General features: G+C 37.4%; 1 protein-coding gene across 1 annotated transcript; it reads left to right on the top strand.

Annotated features, from left to right (window-relative positions):
- The first annotated feature begins 757 nt into the window (after positions 1-757).
- Positions 758-16,206, top strand: LOC133868068 (uncharacterized). Its single transcript, XM_062304871.1, has 14 exons — positions 758-1,182; positions 4,365-4,526; positions 4,628-4,693; positions 4,947-5,090; positions 5,226-5,339; positions 7,646-7,747; positions 7,865-8,050; positions 9,683-9,772; positions 9,837-9,971; positions 11,699-11,821; positions 13,539-13,624; positions 13,740-14,352; positions 14,522-14,599; positions 14,700-16,206. The coding sequence occupies exons 1-14, from the start codon at positions 928-930 to the stop codon at positions 15,741-15,743; spliced, it is 3,198 nt and encodes a 1,065-aa protein (XP_062160855.1). The 5' UTR covers positions 758-927; the 3' UTR covers positions 15,744-16,206.
- Positions 16,207-19,832: the final 3,626 nt, after the last annotated feature.

Raw genomic sequence — 19,832 nt, 5'->3', positions numbered from 1 at the left:
TGTCCCTCCATCTTTGCGTGAGCTCCAAAAGCTTACCCTCCCCAACCTTAGAGAGTAGTGGTAAATCTTGACCCCTAGCCTCTTTCAGCAAGTGCTTCCTATTTGTCAATGGATGCCTCAAGCAACAATGTCTCTCATGCGTCAATTGTCAGGTACCACCATATCCAGAAATCACCATGGATATATACTATATCCTTCGATGACCATAGCCTACTTGTAACAAGTACCACAATCCTTGCTGCGGTGCGCGCTAAAGCTCCACTTTGCGGTCGTGAATTCCACCTCCCGTACCTCAATTAAAGATGTCGTTTGTCCAGCTTTCACTGCGAAATCATCGATCATGGCAACCTTTTTCTTGGCTTGCAAGCCAATAATATTTTAGATTAGGTTTGACCCATTTTCAACTCTTTGCAAGCCAATAATTTTAATATAGAGTGTGTCAAATAGAGGGTTTGGGGGCCTATGGGCTTTGGGGTTGGACTAGTAGGTTTTATTTTATTTTTTATTTTTTTAAAAAACAGGTCTATTTTAAATCATGTCCCAGAAGAAAAAAAACAAAGAAAAGAAAGGGAAAAGCAATCGCGTGTTATCAGGCTGCGCTAGCTTTATATCCACGCTGTCGTTCCGACTTAAAAGAGCCATAGCCCGCTAGTGACCGAAACACCCTTTCGTTACATGAACTACTGCCCTAACAATTTAGGTACATAGTCGTAATTTGATACTCCTTCTCCGGGCTAGTATATATGAAAGTCCAAAAGGCCAAACTCTCTCTCTAGTCTCCACATTTCCCTCCCCAATTTTAAACCCCTCTCTCTATAAAGACCCGAAAAAGAAGAGCAAAGAAAGGTTAAAAGAGAAATCAAAGGCAACGAAGAACGAAAATCGAAAGCAGAGACAGATCAGAGAAGAATCCAAGGGACAACAACGATGATGAAGCTTTTCAGAGGGAAGGACAATTCCTCCTCCTCCAACACCTCACCCCAGTCCTTCTATCCCTCTGCCTCGCAGGCGTCGCCGGTGACCGGACCGGCGAGGCCGATCCGGCTCGTGTACTGCGACGAGAAGGGGAGGTTCCGGATGGATCCGGAGGCCGTGGCTGCCCTCCAGCTCGTCAAGGGACCCGTCGGGGTTGTCTCCGTCTGCGGCCGTGCTCGCCAGGGCAAGAGCTTTATTCTTAACCAGGTTAGTCTTTTGTGTGTGTGGAATTTAGGGTTTGTGGATATTTCTGTAACTTGATTAGTGATTTCCTTTAGTTGGTTTTGTGAATTGAGGTGGTCTTTTAGGGTTTTAAAGATAGAGAATTGTTGCAGTGTGTTAATTGGATAGTGGCTTTGTGACTTGAGCAATTTAGGAGAGCTTCAGTACTCGTATTAGGTATGGTTGCTGAAAAAGTAACCTCGTAAGCATTTGAATGATTATTGTTTCTCTAGGTACGTTCCAGTGTGCTAATTTGAGAATGCATTTCTGATTTCACGGAATGCTGTGGACATTAGCAATACTACTTAAAATATCATTGCTGGTAAAGTAACTTTCAACAGAAATTTTGAAGTGTCACTGCCTCGTGGATGTGAAATCTTAGGAGAAGATGATAAGGCTGCTCTGTCTCTTAAGGTGAACTTGTAAAGTTGAGTACTACCATGCCATGCAAATCATTTTCAGAGGCCAAGACATTGCGACTTGTTGTGCCCTGCTGCCCGAATCTTGCAGCACCTGAAAGGAGTTTGCTATGGAGCCTGAACCAACGAAAGTAAACTAGAGAAGAGTGGTTGTGTGTGGTGGTGGAGCTTAGTGCCGTAAACCATGAAAAGGGAGGAGCAGGCAGCATGTGCAGTGGGTGACTGATGGAAGTGGTGGGTTGCAAATTGTCCTGTTGCCTACATTGGTGAATGCTCAGAGAGAAGACATTTGGGGTCGCTTGCTTAGGCAGTAGTTATGATCATGAGTTATTTTGAGGTACAAGCTAAAGCAAGGGCTCAAACTGTCAAAGAGGTTTTGCAGAAAAAAAATCCAATATGTGAAGAGAAGAAGGATTAATGGATTCTTATGCCTCAGTAGTCTTGGAAATTAGATAAGAGGGATAATATTTATATTGAGCTTGAATCAATAAGGCCTTTATCCTGACTTTTTCAGGTTAGCCATTGGTCGTGTGCTTGACCATTAGCTGTATTTAGAGCCATAAGTAAATGAGATGGCATTATCAGCGGTTGATGCCATCCTTTTTCCTTGGAGTGGTTTGAGCATTTTTATTTTGGAATTTAATTTTGTTACTTTATGGGAACAAAATAAAAGAATTCCTATATAGGCAGGCCGTATGCTCTTATGAAGGATAATTTTAACCTAGTCTTATAATTTGGAGGCTAATAAGCATTAGCTCTCAAATGGCACGCTCTCCCTTTATAAGAATAACATGGAGAGTGAGGTTGTGGCTTTAAAACCAACTGATTTTTTTTTTTGATAAGTAATGCCAATTCATTAATAAAGCGCAGAGGGGCGCAATCCTAATATGCATGAAATATGCAAGAGTACCCCTAATAAGAACGCACATAAAATAAATTTAAAAAATCTGCATAAGTAAAAACACTCAAGCTATGATGAGCCGCTATCCAAATATATAACGTGTTAAGCAGACGCTTTCGTAGCTCCACCATTGATCTCTCTACATCTTCAAATTGCCGTGCATTCCTCTCCCTCCAAATACACCACATTAAACACAACAAAACTAATTGCCAAACTTCCTTAGCTGGACTATATCCAAATGACGCGCCCCACCTAGTCAACAATTCCAGCACCCTTTGTGGCATAACCCCAAATAAAGTAAGAATGTAACTCCATAGATTGCTGGCAACTTCACAATGAAGTAGCAGATGTTCAATTGACTCCCCACTTTTTTAACACATATAGCACCACTTAATCACCACAACACTCCTCTTTCACAGATTGTCATGCATCAAAATTTTACCTAAAGTTGCTGTCCATACAAAGAAAGCCACCCTTGCCGGAGCCTTAACACACCAACTGAAAATTTAACTTCCCAACAAAAGAAAAATGTACTATTTTTTTAGTACCTCATGTGAATTGTTTCGGTTAAACTTAAAATTGAACATACTCTTTGTGATAGATTCTTCTTGCTACTTGTGGAGAGTAGTATGGCATGAAGTATAGATAAAAGAAGCAGCATTACTGCAGCAACTCATCTTAGTCAAGGGAGTTAAGATAGCAAAACTGGCTAATGTGTTATGTGTCCAAAAATTGGCATAAAATAGTTATATAATACTCATAGGTGTTGGAAGACTGAAGTATTGTTCTTAGCTTTTTCTCTGCCTTTTTAAAGCCAATCCACCTCATAAACGATTTCTCTACCTCTTTCATTCTGTGCTGTCTACAGTTCAGAAGACAGACAAGGTTCCATACAATTCTGGCACTGCGTATGCTTATTTTGATTCTTTAGATGCATAGACAAACTAAATCTCATAAACAAAGCACCTAATTTATAGGCCATAATAACACACATTTGCAAATTCCAGTGGCTAATCCATGATTTTTGCATCTCTGTTCATTTGGTCCCAATGGGAAAAGTGTTAGAAACTCACAATAATTATTATTGATTACTTACCTGTTTCTGCCTCTTTTTTCTAGTCTTCCTTTCAAACTAGGTGCTGCTACCGTATTTTGTGCTTGACTGGTTTAAGCACGCCTTTTTCAAATGAAGTTGAGAGTTTGAAATTATCTGTGAAGGGAGGAAAAATATTTGCTTGTACATGTATACGATAAGCGCTTTTTGGGCATTATTGTATTCAGTCTTGAATGTTTTGGTTGGAATGGACAAGAGTGTATTCTTGCCATTATTCGCTTATATTTGTTTGGTTAAACACAGTTATAGAATGCAGACCATGGGGTTGAGATCCACCAGGTGTGTGTGTAATTACTTATAAAGGAAAAGGAAAAGAAAATGTAGCTCAAGAAATTCTTTCCATATTGTTCAGTAAATGGCCATGATCTTCGTAGTTAGATTGGGATGTGATTATTTCAAAGACATTGAGATGGAGGCAGATAAAATCTGTTCATATATTTTGGCCATTTTCTTTATCTGCTTGAAAGAAGACTGAAGCTATTTTTGGTAGTAAAACATTAGATTTGAACATTTTCTTGAAATGTAATGTCCTTGTTTTCGTTGTTGTTTCTATTATACTGCTTGCTGAAAATCTATATGGAACCCTTACCATCATTTGAATTTGAAGTACTGAGATCCTGTTCTCTTAGTTTTTTCTTCTTATAACTATTTAAGTTCGTATTACCATAATCATTATTCAAATGTCATGAATCACAATTTAACTGAGTCTTACGTTTCACTTTTTGTGTTATAGCTTCTTGGGAGGAGTAGTGGATTTCAAGTGGCATCAACTCATCGGCCGTGCACAAAGGGGCTTTGGTTGTGGAGTGCACCCTTGAAGAGAACTGCTCTAGACGGAACTGAGTATAATCTTTTACTATTAGATAGTGAAGGAATAGACGCTTATGATCAAACGGTCAGCTTTCATTCCTTACGCGCATGAGTTAATGATGATTTTGTCTATTGCTCATTTTTATGGTTGATAAACTAATAATAATTACGTTGCTTGTTCAACAGGGAACATACAGCACCCAGATATTCTCCTTGGCTGTCCTGTTATCTAGCATGTTTATCTACAACCAGGTTGAGGCAACTTATGCTAAGACCTTGATTCTTCTGGGCAACATCACTTACAGAATATAATTAAGAATGTCTTAATTCTCTTCTAATTAATTGATTAATTTCTGATTAGATACACTTTTGACTCGAGTTAAATTATATTGTCGAAAGAGTTCTTCAATTATTTATTTATTTATTTTTAATTCCTTTGTGGGATATCATTTTCTCTCTGGATTTATTGCTGCGTCTGCCTATTTAATTTCTTCTTGCTAATTAGATGGGCGGTATAGATGAGACTGCAATTGATCGTCTCTCTCTTGTCACTCAAATGACAAAGCATATTCGTGTTAGAGCCTCTGGAGGAAGGACTACAGCTTCTGAACTTGGCCAATTCTCCCCAATCTTTATTTGGCTTCTAAGGGTAATTTGTTATGTGATTAATTATTTTTACTCTACCATATATGCATGTAGTGTGTGTGTGTGTAAACATGGAGGCATATATATTGCTTCCTTCTCTTAAGAAGATTAAATTGCTATTTCTGGTAATATTTTGCAGGACTTCTATTTGGATTTAGTAGAGGATAATAGAAGAATAACACCCCGTGACTACTTGGAGCTTGCTTTAAGGCCAGTTCCAGGTAGTGGAAAAGATATTGCTGCCAAAAATGAGGTAATTTCTGGTTCTTGTTTTAGTTATTCTAATAACATTGCTGGGGAATTATATGAGAGAAATTTTGTTCTTGTTATTTGTTAATTCTTGGAATGGTATATCTTGAGGGATGCTCTGCTTTTAACTACAAAACATGGACACTCTTGCAAAAAGATTGTTTTTTTTTTGTTGATGGATCTATGCTGAGTACCAATACTCCATTTTTTTTTTTTTTTACTTATCAAAAAAAAAAAAACCAATACTCCATTTTTTTCAAAATATGCATGGACATGACCATATTTAAATCAATCCTTTTAGTTTTGAATTGTGCAATGTGCAGTGCACAAAGTAAATGCAGCAAGGTTTAAATTTGTTTAACCATAGAAATAAAGTATTCCCTTTGTCCCAATTTAAGTGCATTGCTTTCTTTTATGACACGTTCCAAAATACATGTTCACTTTCTAGAGTGGAAGTTCTCCTTTCTGCAATTGCCCTGTGTTATCCATAATTTTTTTTTACAGAAAAACAAGCAAGATTCTTGTTAGAAGTTTGTCCCCTCTAATATGAAGTAAAGGATATTTTAGTAAGATTACTTGCTAATGATCTTGAAAACACTTGCTCTTCTCAACCACAAAACACACTTTTGAGAAAGTAGCCAAGCGAATTACTTTTCAAAAAACAAAACACAAAACGCTTTAAAAAAAGGATTTTTTAGAAAACTTCTTAAGCCTTTTTATCGGAGCATTTTGACAACACACACGTGTATATTTTTTTTTAGGTGTGGAGGTTGACTTATTATTATTTTTTTTCAAAAATAGAGAGGTAGCTGCACGGTCACCCCCAACGGAGGGGGGGGGGGGGGAGTGGGCATGCGGCCACCCCAATTTAGTTAAACGATTTTGAAAATAGTTTGGGCCTATTTTAGTTTTTTTGGGCCTGTTTTAGTGTTTTATTTTTAAGCCATAGTGTTTTAGATGAAATCCATATCTTGATTTCACATTTCAACTTGAAAATAACAAAGAAAATACCAACACTCATGATGGGTTTATCCAAAAAATATTACAAACATATAAATTACAAAGTGTGGTTCAAATGTAAATCCAATAAGATTACCAATCCAGCAAACATAAAAAAAGCAATATGACAAATTCAAAACAGCGTTATTTTGTTATTAAACATCAAAGTGACATCATTTTGGTCAATTTATTAAACATATATATAAATGGTATGCAGATGTGGTTAATAACTGCTATCTGCTGTCAGCATATGCATATAATAGTTTTTGCTAACCGCATCTGCATATGCGAATAGCGGATAGTTTTTTTTTTTTGATAAGTAATTGCAATTATTATATAAAAAGCGCAAAGGGGCGCAACCCTTATACACGGGAAGTATAAAAAAGAACCCCTAAAAGGGACGAACAGAGAATAAATTTAAAAAGTCTACATAAGTAAAAGCACTAAAACTATGATGGGGCGCTATCCAAAAATATAAAGTATTGAGCAACCGCTTCTGTAGCTCCACCATGGATGTCTCTACATCTTCAAATAGTCGAGCATTCCGCTCCCTTCAAATACACCACAGCAAGCACAAAGGAGCTAACCGCCAAGCCTCTATAGCATGACCACCCCCAATCGCCGCCCCCCAACTATTTAACAACTCCAACACCGTACGTGACATAACCCACTCAACCCCAAATAAAATAAGGACGTAGCTCCAAAGAGCCTGGGCGACCTCGCAGTGAAGCAACAAGTGATCAATAGACTCCCCACTCTTCTTACATAAACAACACCACTCAATTACTATCACCTTCCTCTTACGCGAATAGCGAATAGTTGCGGTTAATACCTGTCCACATGTACAACCCTACCCCAACTAGATTGGAAGTGGCCGTGCGGCCACCCCTCTCCTCCGCCTGCACACTTGAAGAAAAAAGTGTTTTTTCAAAATAAACATTTTAGTATTTAATTTTTTGAAAACAATAAACACTAAAAAAGTTTACCAGATAATTTTCTTCTGTGGACCCCACAGAAGACACTTAAAATATGGGACCCAGTGAAAATAAATTATTTTGAATCAGAGGTATTCTGTGCCAGGATATGGCAGTTGTTTGAATCAGAGGTATCATCCTTGCTGCTCCAACTTTTCAAGAATTTTATGTACTGGGACTGTCCATTTCTTGCTCATCTTGTTTTTGGGTGTAATTTGTTCCGATATATGGTTTTAGTATTACCTATCATAGGCTCTTCCAAATAATTGTGTGGGTGAGTGGTGGATTTTGAATCATATTTAATTTTTTTTTAATTTTGTAACTGTGTTGTTCATAGATTCGAGACTCCATCCGAGCTCTTTTTCCAGATAGAGAATGCTTCACCCTTGTGCGACCTTTGAACAATGAAAATGATCTGCAGAGACTTGACCAGATTTCGGTTAGTACCTTTTGGTTCTCACATATCCTGTTCTTCTTCTTGTCTAATGCTAACTTTGCTATCTTTTCTTTCTTGTATATTATTATTTTTTAATTAAGTACTTTGTTTTGCATGCAGTTGGACAAACTAAGGCCTGAATTTAAATCCGGATTGGATGCATTCACAAAGTTTGTTTTTGAGAGAACAAGGCCAAAGCAAGTCGGTGCAACTGTAATGACGGGTCCCATACTGGTTGGTATTACAGAATCTTATCTAGAGGCTCTCAATAATGGTGCAGTGCCTACAATATCCTCCTCATGGCAGGTAAGTATTATTTCTGAAATTCTCTTGTAAGCTTTATAATTGTTTAGTTTTTAAAAAAGTATTGGGTATGTTTTCCAAATTGTTTATTTGCATGCGTCGTAAGAAAATTTACATTCCTCATAGCAGTTCAAAGAAATGAAACTCTCACAATGATTGGAGTAAAGTTTTCAATCATATGAGGTGGTAACAATTACGGTATTAGAGAGGCATGTGGCTTACATTAAATGTCATTAACCTGTACAATATGAGATTCGGAATGTAGCCTTTGAAAGAGGTGCATGTTTATGTTTACATAACCAGAAAACCATTACAAACAAAATGGTGGAGCCTTTTCATTGCAGCATCATTGGAAGTGAGTAATTTTGGAGACAGGAGTAGATGAGGAATGGTAGAACTTACTGCTCATATGGGTACTTTCAAATGGTCATTAAGATGACTATTTATGATAAGGGCTTCTTTGGCATGACTAGACTCCAATATTACGGAGAAGAAAAAACTTTTGACTATTGCATGAGGGTCATCTTAAATTATGCTTTGCTATCAAGTTATAAATAAGCACTTTGAGCCAAAGAAAGATATTGTCTCTCTTCCATGTTTAAAGAGTTGCATCCAGCTCCAACAACTTATCCATACCGGACACTGATTAGGCTAGCTGGGTTAGCAAGCCCGTTTTTAAGGATTGCTTATTATCATTTCTTTCGGACCAAAAAAGTTGCCATTGCATTTATTTGCTTTACTTGTCAAAAAATAAAAAGTTGCCATTGTATTTAAACAGCTTATCTGTCCATATATGATGTAATGGACGCATAAGCTCTCTCGACACTTCAGTGTCAAATTGGTATAATTACACTCTATCCACCAATGATTTAGGTTGAGATTGAATTCTCAACCTATGGTTAAAGAAGTTGCATTTTACCCTCTTGAGATTAAGTTATATTTGCTTTTGATTCATGGGTTTAATGTATTCAAATTGTAATAAGGTTTCTTATGTGTTTTCTAATTATTTTTTTTTCAAGGCGCATAATTATCCATTCAAATTTAACAATTAGGAGCTGAAAAAAATTAAAAGGTGCGACCTGCGATGGGTAAAGGGCAATTTTTTAAACTATAAATCGGCAGCTCAAACTTGAGGCAAACCACATGCAGGTCAAATGTAGTAAATCGTATCAAATATTTATGAAGAAAACAAAACTAGAAAATGTTTGATGATGTGCTTTTGCTATCTCATTCATTGAAGAAATACTGAAATTTTTCTCAAAACTGAGGATTTAGACCATAAGCCATGCCTTCATTAAAGCAAACCAACATGTGAAATTCAAAATGCCCTCTTCACTCTGTGGCCTTTACTCATGTAATGTTCTCTTTTCTTTCTTTTCTTTTTTCTTTTCCAGAAAGCTATTTTGCTTTTAACTATGTAAAGTTTTCTCCCTTAGTGCAGTTCAAGTGATATAAAATACTTATTTTACATGTTTTCATTCTGTTATATAGCATTGAAAATTCAAGTGTGGTTTTTCTTTTTGTAAATCTTAAAGTAAACCTCAAAGAACTTCTGAAAGAAATTAATCCAAAGTGTCAGATGATTAAATGACACAAAATTTTTTCTTATATAGTTTTGACATTATTGTTTTACAGAGTGTTGAAGACACCGAGTGTAGAAGAGCATTTGATTCTGCTACTGAGGTTTATAAGTCTTCTTTTGACCGTTCAAGGCCGCCTGAGGAAGTAAGTGATGTTTTATGTCTTAGTTCTTGGATATTTCCATTATTTTCTAATTCCAGTGTTTTAGGTTGCATTAAGGGAAGCACATGATGAAGCTGTTCGAAAATCCCTGGTTGCGTTTGATGCTGGTGCTGTCGGTGTAGGTTCCACAAGGAAGAAATATGAGGGGCTTCTCCAGAAATTTTTCAGAAAAGAATTCGAGGTAACCTTTTGCTAAAAAAATGCCATTATAAAATACTTCGATTAAACTTGATTTGACAATTATATGGACCTCAGTAGAGTAGCTTAGCATAAGTTTCTAGAATTAAAAATGTCTAAATTTACAAATGCATGCATGCAGATGTGCTCAGACACGTGTTTATCTTTCATATATATGTGTTTTAATGTTTTCTTTTAATTGTCTCATTATATTGCTAGGGTTTTTTTTCTTTTCTTTTTAGCTTGCAACCTGTTGGTGGAAAACTTGGGAAATCACTTATAAAGGACTTAAAACAATGATTTCAAATACAAAGGCCTGGGTCATATCACAGGGCACACAAAGGTCTATGTTGTAAGCTTTGAATTATAAGCTTAAGTTCTCATGGTTTATCATTATTTGATTTGAAACTATCTAGATAGAATATCTCCAATGTTGGAAAATATCTGGTAGTGTCTCATTAGTGTTTTGTATTTGGAGCAGCACATAGACTGCTCTTCTGACCTTACCTTTAAATATGTTGGTGACATCTAGAAACAAATCCTCCCAGCAGGAATAAGAACAGGGCAAATTACACTTCAGGATGAATTAAAAGCACTTAACAATAGCACAGCATTGATCAGCCCCTGTCCGTTTGAATTGTAAAACAAACAAAAAAGTCCGCTCAGAGTTTGACCTTATCCGGTCCTGGAAGGAAGGCCCACTTTCCTTCCCCCAGCAGCCAACAACACTGGGAGGAAAACGACCAGGATCTCATGTGTGGCAGCTGGAGAACTAGGAACGGAGAGCTTCCCCCCCACCCCCTTTCCCGCCCAACTATTTGGTCTTAAGAATGCTGGTTTTAATTAACTAGGAAATTAAATTTACTTCTGATTTGGTTTAATATTATAAATATTTTATTAACCTACCACTTCCAAAAAGGTCAGGTACATGGAGGGCAATGAAATTGTTCGAAGGCCCTATTAGTGTTGAATCTTTGACTATGTGATTGGTACTGACTGCAGGCTGACCAAATTGGTTGGAATCTTATGTATTTGCTCTATGCTTAATCTAACTAGTTTATGACCTAGACCTCGTCTGTATGTCCAACAATTCCAATGCATTTTATGCCATTTATTTAAGATGTTCTTATGGCCTCTCCTTTTCTTCTGAATTTGTGGATAAGATAGTTTGGAAAAGAGAGAAAAGAGGTGACAAAAGAATAGGAGAAAGAAACAGTATGGAGGGTAATTTAAACCCAAAATTTTAATTTCTTCATATTGTGAGACTGGTTTGATTAACTTGAAGAAGTTGGTGATACAAATCTTGTTTATGTGGAGAATGAAGATACAATCTATGTCTTAGTGTTCTTATTCTGATTTTCTAGGTATGTGCTCTCTTTTCTCTTTGAATTAGGGGTATCATGTATACATCTTGTATACTATGGGTTGTGTCCCTCTGCCATTTTTGAAATATACTTATAAAAAAAAAATATTGTATTTCACTTTTGTACTTATTTGGTCTTGGTTATAGGTCATTTCATGTTAAAAGAGAGACCAGACCTGATAAGAGACCAACCTAACAATGTCACTTCTTTTTTTTTGTTTTTGTTTTTTTTTTTGTTATTTTGTTTTGTAAAAATTTCTCCCTTAATTGCTTATCTATATGTGTACAGATGTTATTAATGTGCATATGCATCTACAAGGCAATGTTTGCTCCTGGTTTTATTAAAGCAAATTGGGTCATTCATGCAGGATTATAGAAGGAATGCATATATGGAGGCAGACTTGCAAATTTCAAATGCTATACAAAGCATGGAAAAGAGGCTGAGAGCAGCTTGCTATGCTTCTGATGCAAGCATAGATAATGTTGTGAAGGTAAGCATCCATTTTCTAGATCTCATAGGGAATAGTTAAAAGTTACAAGCATGTTATATAAACTTTGCAAAAAGCCCCACTCACATGTATTATGAGTGACCTTTATACGATTTTATACACCCCCCCCCCCCCCCCCCCCCAAAAAAAAAAAAAAAAAAAAAGAAAAAGAAAAAAGAAAGCTCACATAAAAATCAAAACAACTGAAGCTAACGGAGTAATTGAGATTTCCTGCTAGACTTTCTTTCTTGCAGGGGTTTTCTATTCTATCCTTTTGTTATCAAACACAAGTTAAGGGTGTTGCTACTAAGAGTACTAGCAACAGATACCCTATAGGTGGTTCACTTCCCTAAATATAGGGAAACTTAAAAAAAAAAGCCATGTGTGGTTGGCCGACCACCCAAATATAAAAAACCACCCACATTAGATTCCCTAAACCCTTAGCTAGCACTGTAGCTACCCAATGGATTATGGTTGGGAGCTGTGCGATCAGGGAGGAGGTAGTTGGGGGTTTGCAGTTGCTCGACTACTGCACAACATCACCGCCATTTCTAGACTGGTGCCACGCCCTTCAACTACCACAGAGCCAAACTCTCTCTCTCTCTCTCTCTCTCTCTCTCTATTCTCACTCCAACATCGTCTCTCTCTCTCTCTCTCTCTCTCTCTCTCAATTTCTCTCTGAACCTTCGTCTCTTTCTTCCTATCTTGGTCATGATCCAGTGTGAAACAAATGGGAGAGGGGTTGCCAGTGTTGTGTTGAAGAAGAAGATGAAGAAGGGGGTATTCTCACTCCAACATCGTCTCTCTCTCTCTCTCGATTTCTCTCTGAACCTTCGTCTCTTTCTTCCTATCTTGGTCGTGATCCAGTGTGAAACAAATGGGAGAGGGGTTGCCAGTGTTGTGTTGAAGAAGAAGATGAAGAAGGGGGTGTTGGAAGGGACAAAAACAGGGACGTTGACGAGAGAGAAATTGAGAGAAAATAAAATATGCTTCTGGAATGAAGTAAAAAAAGAAGAAGAAAGAAATTAAAAGGTAAGAAATATTATTTTAATTTATAGGGAAATGCGAGGTTTGAGACTCTGGTCTGTGGACGTAGATGGTGGCTCAAATTTGAGAAACTTTCATGTCTGCTTGGATGTGAACGTTAAAGATCTGAGAAACTTGACAACCTCTCAAGGCTATCGATGGTGGTCATGGAGATCTTTGTGACTGCTTGCAATTTATCTGATAGGTTTTCGACCAACCTCATTTCGAATTGTCATGAGCAGCTTGGTTGGTCTAAGGGAATGCATGCCTTTTTGATTTATAGTATTGCCATATTTGTATGGCAGGCATATATTTGAAACAATTAGTTTCTTTTATGTGAAGACAAACTAGCACAAATCTTCCAATTTTGGGGTAAGGACTGTTAACATCTCTAGTTGTCTCTACATAAAGCATTTATTGTTACAGGTTAGAACTTTGAGCTTTACTTTCTTTGGTTTGTGAATGTGATAGTTATTTGAGATTCCCTTATATTTACCTTCTTTGCATTAACTGCTTAATTTGTCATCCTTTCTTTTAATCGGGCCATTAGTTTGTCCAGGAGGGTCTAGAGCTAATAACACTTGTCCTTTGCATTCTACATGCTGTCTTTATTACCTGAATAAATGGTTTATGGCATTAAATTTCTCCTGGAAATTCCTTTCCCGTTGAATTTGGTCGTAAATATGTCATGCAGGTTCTTGATGCTCTTCTATCTGAGTATGAGGCATCATCCCACGGTCCAGGAAAATGGCAGAAACTGGCTGTGTTTTTGCAACAGAGGTTTGTATTAGTGTTCCTTTTTTTTTTTTTTTTTTTTTTGTTTCTTTCTTTCTTGGGGGTGTTATATGGTTCTCTGCTTGGACATGTGTCTATCTAATGCTATCAAACTTCCCAGTTTGGAAGGTCAAGTACTCGATCTCGCCAAGAAGTTAATTGAGCAAGTCAGGACAGAGAAGAGTTCCCTCGTGCTTAAATGCCGCTCCATTGAAGATAGGATGGGGTTGCTTAACAAGCAGCTGGAAGCTAGTGAGAAGTATAAGTCTGAATATCTGAAGCGTTATGAAGATGCTATCAAGGACAAGAAGAAGCTTGCTGATGAATATATGAGTCGCATAACTAATTTACAGGGTAATTGCAGTTCACTGGAGGAAAGGTGTTCAAGCTTATTGAAAGCTTTGGATTCTACCAAGCAAGAATCCTCAGACACGAAAAGAAAATATGAACAGGTCTTATCAAAGCAGAAAGCTGAGGAAGATCAAGCTAGTTCAGAAATTGGAGTTCTCAAATCTCGAAGCAGTGCTGCTGAAGCAAGGCTTGCAGCTGCTCAGGAACAAGCTCAGTCTGCTCAAGAGGAGGCAGAGGAATGGAAAAGGAAATATGATATAGCCGTGAGAGAAGCAAAAGCTGCCCTAGAGAAGGCAGCAGTTGTGCAAGAGCGCACAACTAAGCATACACAACAGAGGGAAGATGTTTTGAGGGAAGAATTCTCTTGCACTTTGGCTGAAAAGGTGAATCTCTCTCTCTCACTCACTTGCACACACACACACACACACACACCCAGACATCTACCGACACACCACATGTCCATGCACACATGTTTAATATGTTTTTACTTCAATTTGTTAATGTTGTGCCTGAGAATAATAGATTATATTTTCTTTATCAATAAATATGCAGGAAGAGGAAATGAAGGACAAGGCAGCAAAGCTCGAGTATGCTGAGCAGTGTTTGAGTACTCTAAAATTAGAGTTGAAGGTGAGTGTCTTTGATCTTTTTCATTAAGCAAAGGAAACTTACTACATTTGTGTGTATGTATAACATTAATGGTCGTGCTTGACTGACAATTCCTTTGCAGGTTGCAGAGTCAAAAGTGAGGAGTTATGATGCGGAATTATCGTCAGTGAGGCTTGAAATCAAAGAGTTGAATGAGAAGTTAGATAGTGTAAATGATAAGGCCAAATCATTTGAGAGAGAAGCAAGGATACTGGAACAGGAGAAAATCCATTTGGAGCAGAAGTATGTATCTGAGTTCAAACGGTTTGACGAAGTACAGGAAAGGTGCAAAATTGCCGAAAGAGAAGCCAAGAGAGCAACTGAAGTAGCTGATAAAGCTCGGGCTGAATCAGGCATTGCTCAAAAGGAGAAGGGTGAGATGCAGAGGTTGGCAATGGAAAGATTTGCCCAAATTGAGAGAGCTGAGAGGCAAATTGAAAATTTGGAGAGACAGAAGAATGACTTAGCAAATGAAGTGGAGAGAATACGTGTATCAGAGATGGATGCCCTTTCGAAAGTTGCTCTATTAGAAGCTAGAGTTGAAGAAAGGGAGAAAGAAATAGAGTCACTACTGGCATCGAACAATGAACAAAGGGCCAGTACTGTACAAGCCCTTCAGAGCCTTCTGGACTCTGAACGTGCGGCACATGTGGAGGCTAATAACAGGGCAGACGCCCTATCTCTTCAGCTACAAGCTGCACAAGCAAAAATTGATATTCTTCAGCAAGAGTTTACCAAAGTTCGACTAAATGAAACAGCATTGGATAGTAAGCTTAAGACTGCTTCCCATGGGAAACGGCCAAGGGTGGATGACTTTGAAATGGGTGTGGAATCTGTTCAAGACATGGACACAACTGACAAGATCATGAGAGCAAACAAGAAGACCAAGAGCACTACTAGCCCACTGAAGACCATGCCCTCTGAGGATGGCGGTTCGGTGTTCAGGGGCAATGAGGATAACAATAGCCAGCATAGCAATCCGGAGGATTATACAAAGTTCACTGTCCAGAAACTTAAGCAAGAACTAACAAAGCATAACTTCGGTGCTGAACTGCTGCAGTTGAGGAATCCCAACAAGAAAGACATCCTTGCTCTCTATGAGAAATGTGTCCTCCAGAAGTCATGACAGACTATTCTAAAGGAATTGTAAAGGGTTGATGCATGTAATCTACAGGAAGTTGACTCGATAGATTAGAATAGGGCATAGTGGTGTTAAGTTGTCCTCAAATCTTTTCAGCGTGCTTATCTAGGATAACTAGGTAGGTTGCTTTTTTCTTTAATATCATCGGGCCCCGACTTGTGCAAAATTTTTTAGGCTAGATATATGTTAGTTAGTTCTTTGTCGATCTAATTTATGCTCTTTTTTTTTGGGTGCTTTTTTAAGCGTGGGCATGCATGTCTTTTGACTTTGCTTGTGATGACGGTCTTGCCATTGAACTTATATTTGTCAGTCTGATGTGTGGTGGAAGTGCCAAATGGGTGATATGGGTATAATACCTCTTGTATCATTTGTTGGTCTAGTGATGTTGGGCCAGCATCGTTTAACTAAACTTCGATTTAATTTTTAGTGTGGCTATTTTTATTTTTAATTGTTTCCAAGTAGCCATTCTGTTCCATTAGCTATAACGGGTGTTTCTGGTTCGGTAACGAGAAATTCTGCTACACAAAACATTATATTAACGTACGAATAAAAAAAATAAAAAATGTTGAACTCCATTCCGTTCCGAAGTTTTTGGCGATGAACCTTTTTAATCACCTAACTCTATTGACATGCTCGAATTTCTTCAGTTGAACTCACCAAACTCTATTGACATGCTCGAATTTCTGCAGTTGAACTCACCTAACTCCATTGACATGCTCGAATTTCTTCAGTTGAACTCTTGAAAGAGGAGCTTGTCCTTGAAATGCTCTTACAATGCCATTGGCCGTTGGTTTTTTTTTTTTTTTTTTCATTTTTGGTGCAGTAGGAAAAAATTGGAGGACAAGGTACAAAAAGATAACAAAAGAGTTTGATATGCAATTTTTGACGTAATTACATTTATATTTAATGGAACATTCCAATCATTTTAATTATTTTAAAATTTTATATTAAACAGAGAAATAGATTTGTATAAAAATTTAATTGGATTAAATTTATGATTTTTGTGGTATAGATCGATCTATTTTCAAATTTACAAGATATACTACAAACTAACATTTAAGAATTTCATTCCTCATTTTTAATTGCATTATCCAGTGGTGCATGAAGCCCACGTCTTTGACCATGCTATCCCAAATGTCACTAGAACATTCCGTGCTATCATTTGACCATGCTATCCCAAATGTCGGGCATTCCATAATTTTAGACAAGTTCCTTCCTTGAGTATGACCGTAAGACAACTCCAGTAACTTCTTTAAATCCTATTTGCTTTTTTAAAATTTAGATAAGATTCTTCAAAATTTTCTTCCAACAGCTTTTCTCTACATTCTCTAGACCTTGACAAAATAGCGTCCTTGGGCACATTTCTAATGTTGCAGCAATTTTCAAGACCTCTAGAGAGGGGAAAGTAACAAAGTGTTTTAAGAGGAGTGATGTAGCTTGTAACTATTGCATTAACAGGAACTCCTTATGTATCTCCAAAATCCTTACACAAATGTCTATTAGTTGCTGGTGTATGAACATTTTCATGAGCTCCACAGCTTATGCGCATGGCAAATGGCACAGTAGTTTGAGAAAAGATTCAACAAGTTTAAACACTAATGTTAGAATTCTACATCAGTGACTGAAGAAACAATCTTAGCAGAGTGTAACCAAATTGAGTAGTTCCCATTGGTCTCCACATCTATTGTATAAGTTCAATTTAGCTAAATATCGGTACTCGTAATTACCGACTTGTAAAGAGCTTCTGAATAAAAGTTTGGTGAAACTGAAGTCTGCTTAATGTTACTTTCAGTAGATCTTGGTGTGGCTGAATTTTGAATGCAAAATTGTATGGCTTCCCAAAATCTATCTCTACCCCAGCGATCGCCACTATACTCTACACCGAACTTGGACTTCCATGTACCAAAACTCAATCTTTTGGTTGTTCTAAGGGTTGTTCCTTGACTCCACATTGTACTGAAATAGTATGCCTTATTGTCGACTTGAAGAATTTCAATAGAGAGAATTGTTGGATCTCCATGATCAGTACTATATAAGCAAATAGAGGCAGTGTGATTTGAAAAAAAAAAGGGTTTCAGCAAATGCTTGGTTATCTTTGCCACTCCAACCGGCCTACAAAAAATGTATTTGAGTGCCTTCGACTGAAACATCAAATAGAGGTTCGTTGACAAAATCAGGCTGTGCAACTAACCCAAAGAAAACCTTGACAAAATAACGTCCCTTTGGCACATTCTTGAAGTTGTAACAATTTTCAGGACCTCTAGATAAGGGAAAGTAACGAAGTGTTTTAAGAGGAGTGATGTAGCTTGTAATTATTGTATTAGCGGGAACTCCTTACGTATATCCAAAATCCTTATACCAATGTCTATTGGTTGCCGGTGTATGAACATGTTCATGAACTCCACAGCTTATACACATGGCAAATGGCGCTGTAGTTTGAGAAAATATTCTACAAGTTTAAATACTAATGTTAGATTCCTACATTAGTGACTGAAGAAACAATCTCAACAGAGTGTAACCAAATTGAGTAGTTTCTATTGGTCTCCACATCGATTGTATAAGTTAAATTCAGCTAAATATCGATACTCGTAAGTATTGACTTGTGAGCTTCTGGATAAAAGTTTGGTGAAACTGAAGCCTGCTTAATGCTACTTTCAATAGATCTTAGTGTGCCTGAATTCTAATCAAAAAATTTTATGGCTTCCCAAAATCTATATCCACCCCAGCTATCACTACTATACTCTACATCGAATTTGGACTTCCTTGTACCAAATTAAACTCAATCTTTTTGTTGTTCTAAGGGTTGTTCCTTGACTCCACATTGTACCAGAATAGTATGCCTTATCCTCGACTTGAAGAATTTCAATAGAGAGAATTGTTGGATCTCCATGATCAGTTCTATCTAAAAAGATAGAGGAAGTGTGATTTGGAAGAAAATTAAGCGCTTAAGCAAATGCTTGGTCATCTTCGCCACTCCAACCTGCCTGCAAAAAACGTATTTGAGTCACTTCGATAGAAACATCAAATAGAGGTTCGTTGACAAAATAGTGTCCCTTTGGCACATTTCTAATGTTGTAGCAATTTTCAGGACATTCACATATGGGAAAGTAACGAAGTGTTTTAAGAAGAGTGATGTAGATTGTAATCATTGCATTAGAAGGAAATCCTTATATATATCCAAAATCTTTTTACCAATGTCTATTGGTTGCCGGTGTATGGACATTTTCATGATCTCCACAGCTTATTGGCATGGCAAATGGCACTGTAGTTTGAGAAAAGATTCCATATGTTTAAACATTAATGTTAGATTCCTGCATCAGTGATTGAAGAAACAATCTCAGCAGAGTGTAACCAAATTGAGTAGTTTCTATTGGTCTCCATATCCCATGTATAAGTTAAATTCAGTTGAATATCGGTCCTCGAAAGTACTGACGTGTGAAGAGCTTATGGATAAAAGTATGGTGAAATTGAAGCCTGCTTAATGCTACTTTCAGTATATCTTGGTGTGACTGAATTATGATCGAAAAATTGTATGGCTTTCCAAAATCTATCTACACCCCAGCAATCACCAATATACTCCACATTGAACTTGGACTTCCTTGTATGAAAACTCAATCTTTTGGTTGTTCTAAGGGTTGTTCCTTGACTCCACATTAGACCGGAATAATATGCCTTATTCACCGACTTTAAGAATTTCAATGGATAGAATTGTTGGGTATCAATTATCAGTACTATGTAAGCAGATAGAGGCAATGTGATTTGGAAGAAAAACAAGGGCTTCAACAAATGCTTGGTCATCTTCGTCACTCCAACCAGCATGTAAAGAACATATTTGAGTGCCTTCGACAAAAACATCAAATAGAGGTTCGTTGACAAAATCAGGCTGTGCAACCAGCCCAAAGAGAACCTTGACAAAACAGCGTCCCTTTGGCACATTCCTAATGTTGTAGCAATTTTCAGGACCTCCAGATAAGGGAAAGTAACGAGGTGTTTTAAGAGGAGTGATGTAGCTTGTAACAACTGCATTTGCAAAAACTCCTTATGTATATCCAAAATCCTTATACCAATATCTAT

Source organism: Alnus glutinosa, chromosome 5 (genome assembly GCF_958979055.1).
Source record: "Alnus glutinosa chromosome 5, dhAlnGlut1.1, whole genome shotgun sequence".
Taxonomy (NCBI): Eukaryota; Viridiplantae; Streptophyta; class Magnoliopsida; order Fagales; family Betulaceae; genus Alnus; species Alnus glutinosa.
This window is presented reverse-complemented; position numbering and strand designations above follow the sequence as displayed.

Bases quoted from the DNA above. Each gene is read 5' to 3' on its own strand.
- LOC133868068 (XM_062304871.1), top strand. From the start codon at position 928: ATGATGAAGCTTTTCAGAGGGAAGGACAATTCCTCCTCCTCCAACACC. The intron at 9,773-9,836 runs GTAAGTGATGTT...CCAGTGTTTTAG, and splicing joins GTTCAAGGCCGCCTGAGGAA to GTTGCATTAAGGGAAGCACA. The intron at 14,353-14,521 runs GTGAATCTCTCT...ATAAATATGCAG, and splicing joins CTTGCACTTTGGCTGAAAAG to GAAGAGGAAATGAAGGACAA.